At 41.3% G+C, this 7,597-nt stretch overlaps 1 protein-coding gene across 8 annotated transcripts in view; it reads left to right on the top strand.

Annotated features, from left to right (window-relative positions):
• The window catches only part of C2CD3 (C2 domain containing 3 centriole elongation regulator), a 123,964-nt gene that overhangs the window by 94,029 nt on the left and 22,338 nt on the right, over positions 1-7,597 (top strand). For 7 of the 8 annotated variants that reach the window (XR_002311300.2, XM_070473260.1, XM_070473262.1 and 4 more), the window contains 2 exons: positions 1,717-1,878; positions 5,304-5,524. Coding sequence is in view for 7 of the 8 variants with exons in the window: in XM_070473260.1 (XP_070329361.1) it covers positions 1,717-1,878; positions 5,304-5,524 (383 nt within the window). In the remaining variant the exon portion in view is untranslated. Of the gene's footprint in view, positions 1-1,716; positions 1,879-5,303; positions 5,525-7,274; positions 7,446-7,597 lie in introns of those variants that run through there. The other variant, XM_070473263.1, reaches the window with a different exon arrangement.

Genomic DNA, 7,597 nt, shown 5'->3' on the forward strand with positions numbered 1-7,597 from the left:
TTAAATATGTAAAGTTCATTGTATATCAGTTATACCTTAATAAAGCAGTGGTTCTCAGACATTTCCACTTCAAAATTCTTTTATACTCCTAAAAATTACTGGTGACCTCAGAGAGGTTTGTTTCTGTAGGTTTTAACTATCAATTTTTACCGCATTATAAATTTAAACTGATAAACTTTGATGTCTTACAGTTCTTTTAATTTTTATTGAAATATAATTGATTTACAATATATAATTTTATTGAAATATAGTTGCTTTATGATATCATGTCAGTTCAGGTGTACAGCACAGTGATGCAATTATTCCTTTGCAGATTCTTCTCTCTACAGGTTATCACAGAATGTTGAGTGTAGTGGCCTGTGCTCTACAGTAGGTCCTCACTTTTTTTTATTTCTTGGCTGTGATAGGTCTTCATTGCTGCACATGGGCTTTCTGTAGTTGCCATACGTGGGGCCTCCTCTTTGTTGCAGTGTGTGGGCTTCTCCTCGTGGTGGCGCCTCTTGTTGTGGAGCCCAGGCTCTGAGTCCACTGGCTTCAGTAGTTGTGGTCCATGGGCTTAGTTGCTCCTCAGCATGTAGGATCTTCCTGGCTACTAGGGATTGAGCTGGTGTCTTACATTGTAAGGTGGATTCTTAACCACTGGATCACCAGGGAGGCCCTATCTTTTTTTTTTTTTAATGTTTTTATTTTTTTGGCCTCACTGTGTAGCACATGGGATCTTAGTTCCCCAGCGAGGGATCAAACCCATTCCCCCTGCATTGGAAGTGCAGAGTCCTTACTGCTGGACCACCAGGGAATTCCCAGTTATCTATTTTATATATAGTAGTGTGTATATCGGAGAAGGCAATGGCACCCCACTCCAGTACTGTTGCCTGGAAAATCCCATGGACAGAGGAGCCTGGTAGGCTGTAGACCATGGGGTCGCACAGAGTCAGACACGACTGAAGTGACTTAGCAACAGCAGCAGCAGTGTATATATATATATATATTAGTATGCTAGTTGTATATATATATGTGTGTTAGTTTTATATATATTAGTGTGCTAATCCCAACCTTCTAATTTATCCTTCCACCACCACCCCAAATTGAGAAACTTTCAAAACGTAATATATAAAATCAGTTGTGTTTCTATACATCAGCCATGCATGAATGATCCAAAATGAAATTGAAAAAATGAGTAGATTTATAATACCATCAAAAAGAATAAAATACTTAAGAATAAATTTAACCAGGAAAGTGCAGAATGTATTATCTGAAAACTATAAACCATTGTTGAAAGAAATTAAAGTTCTAAATAAATGGGAAGATATCTGTGTTCATGGATTGGAAGACTTAATATTGTAAAAATGGCAGTATTTCCCAAATTGATCTATAGATTCAACATACTCCCTATATCACAAGTCTCTGCTGGATTCCTTATGGAAATGGGCAAGCTGGTCCTCTATAAATATTGTGGTTACTGTTATTTCAGATCTGTGTTTTTAAAAAATCACTGAGGCTATAAGGTAGAGAATTTATAAAAGGAGAATGAATAAAACTGTAGGCAGAATTACTCAGGAGGTATTGTAATCCAAGCACTTGAGCCAGTGAAGCTAGAACTGTGGTGGTGGGGATGGATCTGCAGTGCCATGTCAGGAGGGTGAGCTGTTTGTTGTCACAAATTTATTGTTTTCTCATTGGTTGGGAATATATTTTGCCCCCACTTATTTTCAACAGAAGTGGTACCACAAGAAGCCAGGCATCACGCCATGAAGAGCATGTGCAGAACATCCGCCGATTCCATGAATCCCTGCAGCAGGCAGAGGCAGTCTTGCCAAATGACGACAGACTGACCACATCACCCTTGTCCTCCCGTACCTCCATTCTGACTTCTCTCAGGTGAGACTCTCCACTGAGAAAAGACACGGAGAACCATAGTGGAGCACAAGGTGAATGGGCAAAGGCAGCCTGCAGTATGTTTTCCATCAGCTACCACTGCTCTGGGATGTTTTGCAGGGGCTTTCATGTATGTTAGTGTCAAGGTGAACCTGGAACCTCACAGGATTCTTCACAGATGAGTCTGTCTCAGCTTGGAGCCTTCCATTCCTTCAGGGGGCTATAGTACTGGCCCACCTATAAATACAGAAACTTTAGATGAGTCACCAAATAACCACCCTCACATCTACTCTACAATTTACAAAGCCTCGTCCTGCCTCCTGTCTTTATCCTCACAGCCACTGGGTGCTTCCAGACCAGCATCTGCCCTGTTAATGCTTCCCTGTCTCTTTCTTAGCTCAGTCAGCATCTGAGCCAGAAAAGCACTGTGAGAATTGAAAGGATCTTTATAGCTCATCTGGACCAGCCCCTGGATTACCTAGTAAGAAGGGGGTGCAATGGGAAGGATTTGGCTTCAGAGTCAGATAGACTTGATTTCCAGTCATGGCTCTGCCATTCCCAGCAGAGGAGATAGCCATGTTGCCATTATAGTTATAACCATGTATGTATGATTAAGAGTTCCAAATTTCCTGGCCAAGAGTACATGGAAGAATGACTAACATTCTAGGTTGGTCATGAAAAGATATAAAGAAATCACATTTGATCTGGTCTTTAAAGGAACAAGTCAACAAATGTGAAGGGCATTCTGTTCAGGAAAAAAATGTTGTAAGGAGCATGAAACAATAAGCCTAGTTTGGGAAAGCAGTGAAGTTAGAGTGAAGCTGAGCATAAGATGTAAGGGGCAGGACAAGTTCTGTGGGAGGCAGATCTTGAAAGGCATTGAGCGTCAGGCTGTTTGGACTTGACTTTCAAATGGAAAGATATGGAGCTGGGACGAAGAGCATGTGTAAAATTTGACAAAACAAATATTAAAAAGATTTTGTTTTGAAAAATTAATAACCTATTGTTTGATTTCATAAAACAAACAAAATGAAAGATTAGCAAAATCTTTTTTGGTGGAACATGGGTTAGAATGGACTGATCAGTTGCACTGTAGACTGGGGAACTGCTCAAACTTATAAGGAAGTAATATGTTCAGTTTCTCAGTTTAGTAAGATGCTGGAGACTGCAGGCCAAGTAAAACCATCAACAGTTTGGCTGCATTTTATTAGATCATTCCCATGACACACTAGAACCCAATGAAGAAAGAGAAAAAGGAACTCTGCTTTGCCCTGGAGCAGTTTCTCTCAGCCTCAGCACCTTTGACACCTGAGCCATGTATTTTGCCTCTGGGGGCCTGTCATGCACATTATAGGATATTTAGCTGCATCCCTGGTCTCTGTCCACCAAATACTAGTGGCACTCCTCCCCGACTTGTGACAACCAAAAATGTCTCCATATGTTGCCAGATGTCCCCCTCGGGCTAAAACCATCAGGCTACAAACCACTGCCCTAGAGGAGTGGTTCTCAAAATTTAGTGTGTTTCAGAATCACATGAAGGGCTTGTTAAAACAATGATTGCTGGAACCCACCCATAAGTTCCTGATTCAGTAAGTCTAGGATGGGGCCCAAGAATTTGCATCACTCAAGTGACGCTGCCGCTAGTCCTAGAGCCAGGTTTTGAGAACCACTGCCATAGACAGATTCTCTACAAAAGAGATGAAACAAGATACTGTCAATTTTGCATTACTTCTTTGGGTTCACGAAGCCCTAAAACAAGTGTTTCATTTGAGTCACAGCAATCCTGTGAGGCCTGCAGGGTGAGTATTACCAAACTTTTTTCACAGACGAGAAAATTGCAGCTTGGTGTCAATAGGTTCCATACTCAGAACCTCAAACAAGGGCAGTTGGGTTGGCATATTTTCTAAAGCTTCATAAAGTTTACATGTGTCTACATGCTCCTGCTTCAGGTATTTAATCTGTGTAGCATAAACCCAGATGTAAACACCTAAGTAAATCTACTGTGATTTGATAGAGTTGTTGCTTCTAGTGATAGACTAAGGATCAGGTTTGTCCTCTCATGTAATTTAGATTCAACTCTAAGATACACAGACTGTTCTTAACAAAAGGATAGAAAGACTTTCTGTTTACTTCACAGGTGTTTAATGTCTGTGTTTTGCCAGTTGTGCCAGGCACATTGAGAAACCTAGAGAAATAGAGAAGTTTGATATACTGTCTTCTGTTACCAGATGCTCATGGCCTAGTTAGGGAAGCTAAACTAACACATAATGGAAAAACTAAGGGAAATTTTAAGGCAGAAGGTTAGATGCCAAGAGTGAAGGAGTTGAAGGGAGAGGTGGTCCACTGATTTGGGGCAGTGGACTCTGAAAGGGAGAAATATGACCTACACCTTAAAAAGTGAGTAGGACAGGGACAGAGAAGAGAGCAGCTTGAACCCAGGTTCTGGCATGCAGAGGTATGAGGCAGAAATGAACCCAGTTGGAACAGAGCCCATTTACTATAATGGAAAAAGCATAAGTCTTGGAGTTCCAATTTCTGAGTAACTGTGTGCTACTGCGTGTCTAGACAAATCATTTAAATTCTCTGAACCTCACATTCCTTATTTGTATAACAGTAATTGCTGGCCTCATCTGGTTGGATGAGTATTAAACAAGATAATGTATTTGAAAGCATAAAACATAAAATCCTATGCAAGTGAAGGTGATCATGGTTGGTATAATTTTTCATTGGAATAGTAAGAACGAATGTATCCCCATTTAAGACTTCTGAATTAAAGATGTTTAAGACATTTATTCATGTCTGTTTATCCATTCAGCATTCATTTTTTGTGCCAAGCACTGTCCGAGGTGCAGTAGATACAAAGGAGTCAGCACAGAATTCACATCACATTAGGGGAAATTGATGTGAAACAAATCATGTGGTTGAAGAGTATAGAAAGAACTGTAGAGCACAGAGGAATGGCCCTTAAACCAACTTAGAGGGTCAAGGAAGGTTTGCTATAAGAGGTCACTTACTTGAAGGATCAAGAATTGTGGTTGTTTAGTCACTAAGGCATGTCCTCCTCTTTGCAACCCCATGGACTGAAGTATGCCAGAAATGGCTTTAAAGTAGTACAGATCAGTGCTAGCCCAGAGTTAGGGAAAGTGAGGACTGGAACGATGATAAGAATGGTTCCTTATAAGGAGGTAGAATATTTGCTAGATATGAGAAGAGGAATTACATTAGCCAGACAGAATGAGGAAAATGTCCTAGGCAGTGGGATTGTAGTTGGTAAAGGATGAATTGGTGGATTGGAGAGAGAGGGGCCCTGCTATTAATTGATCAAGTGAGAGTAAGTTCCTAGCTCAAGCAATAGAATGTCAAGAGAACATAAAAGATGCTCGTAATCCTAGTAAATGACCCTTTTGTCTTCTCCCTCTCTTTTGCAGGAGGAATCTGAGTGAGCTAGATCAGATGCAGCGGTACTTCAGCCAGAAGCTCACCAAGCCTTTACTCCCCCTCAGCCCTCAGACCCACACTGCCATCTTGCAGTGCCAGGAGAGTCAGACGGACTGTCTTCGGCCAGCAGCCAGCAGCCTAGACCCCGAGAGCCAGTGCATCCTGGAGAAATCCAATAACCTGGTGTTGCAAGTCAGCTCCTTAATCACGGGTATGGCTGTTGTTGAGTTACTGTCACTGGGTGCTTTTTCAAAAAGCATTTAAATGTGTGCAGACAAGCCCTTATGACAGATAGAGACCAACACCTGTCACCATCTTACTTGCCATCTTCCTTTTGGAAAGAGAGAATGTGTGCAATGGAAAGAGCAGTAGACTAAGAGGCATGAGACCTGAGTTAAGTCCTTGGTGGGTTTCTGGCACGGACGTACTGTTTGACTCTGAAAATGTTCTTTGCCTTCTTGAGCTTCAGTTTCCCCAACCAGAGAAAGGGTCGGGGGGGAATGGGTTAGGTGATTTCTGCAGTGGCAGTTTCTGAACACATGCCACTGTATTTTCTGAAAAACTCAACTACAAATATTAAAAATTTTAATTCTCAAGGCCAGAAGACTGCATTTTTAGCAAGCACCCCAGATGATTCTAGATGTTGGTAGTCCACAGTCCACCCTTTCAAAAGCCCCTTGAAATGGTAATTCTTGCTTTATTGCATTAAAATTATTGAGAGAACTTTAAAAAATCCAGATCCCAGGCTGCACTACAGGTCAGGTATATCAGAATCTCTGAGGGTGGGGCCCAGCCATCAGGATTTTTCAAAACTCTCTGGGTAATTCTGTTGTGCAGCCCAGACAGAGAGCGCTCTAGAACAAGTATTTCCAACTTGCCTGAGCATAAGAATCACCTGGGACACATATTTTGAAATACGAATTCCTGGGTCCTGCTCTGCTCCTCTGAATCAGAATCTAGAGTTAAGGTCTATAAAACTGTACGAAGCACACCTGGGGGAATACTGAGAAGTCAACTAGATCAACATCTTTAGCCCTCACTTGGTATCACTTTTGCTCAAGCAAAATGTGTAGATTCTACAGAGGGATGAGTAAGTTCAGTTTTTTCCCTTTAAAAGGAGGAAAAAAGCCACCATGGTTGCTATTAGACACAAATCTAATCTCCCAGATATATAACCTGTTGGTAACCAGGACCACAGATGTGTGGTCTTTGGCTTCCGCTTGCTTGGAAATAAGCAGTCAGCTCTTTATTGATCACCAACTATGCCAGACATTATTGTGTTTCTAGTTCCAGCAGTATACAGTGGTGGACAAGACAGGCATTGTCTGTGCTTTCATCAAGCATACATTCTATGGTCAACCGAAGAAGCTGCCCCTCAGAAAGAAAGCATAAGAGCACAACAGAAGGAGGCTTGTTTGAGGTGGAGGTGAGGGTGGATTAGGGGAATCCCTTTAAAGGTTAGAGGTAAAGAGAGCAAAGAGAATCAAAGGCTTAAAGCCGAAGGGCCTTAAAGGCAAGCTTGGGGGTTTAATCTTTATTCTGGAAGAATATGGGGAGTTCTAAGCAAGGAATGACAGAAGGAGAACTGATTTTCACAAGGAGAGAATGTTGAAAGGAGCTACTGATTGCCTATTTATGGCCTCATTTATGTTCCTTCATCTCATGTATTTTTCACCATAACCCTGTGAAAAGGGTGGTGCTTTATCACATTGTAAAAATAAACAGACTCATGATAGTTTGCTCGTAACCACAAAGTTGACAAGTGACAGTAGAGATTTGAACCCAATATTGGCTCCAAAGCCTGTGCCCCTTTCACGCTGCCTCCATTCTCTCGGTGTATCTCCCTTGCCTTACTATTTGGGTGATGGGTATTTCCTTGCTTTTATTTTCCAAGTAAATAGTTCTAATAATTGTCATCAAATAGGTAAATAAGTGGATTCTCATTTTGGTTTTTGATATAGGTAATCATTGAAGTAAATGGAAGCTTGAACATGCCCACCAGGACTCCCAGCTCCCAAGAATTCCTGAGCATGAGCAGATAGTCTCTGAAAGCGTTTCCACAGATGTAACCACAGCTATAAATAGATTAGATTTTGGTCCTCTGATATTAGAATAAAGTGCTAGAAATTGTATTGCCTTGAATATAGTTTCACTGATTCTTGGGAATGAATTAACTATTATCTTTGAGATTTGTTCAAAGTCTGATTGCAAGACTCCATCTGAAACTGGAAGCTGGTGTGGGAGAGTTGAGTGGTCTGTGGCCATACCTTGTAGTAAGAGTGAT

The sequence above is a fragment of the Odocoileus virginianus genome, chromosome 10 (genome assembly GCF_023699985.2).
Source record: "Odocoileus virginianus isolate 20LAN1187 ecotype Illinois chromosome 10, Ovbor_1.2, whole genome shotgun sequence".
NCBI classification, from domain to species: domain Eukaryota; kingdom Metazoa; phylum Chordata; class Mammalia; order Artiodactyla; family Cervidae; genus Odocoileus; species Odocoileus virginianus.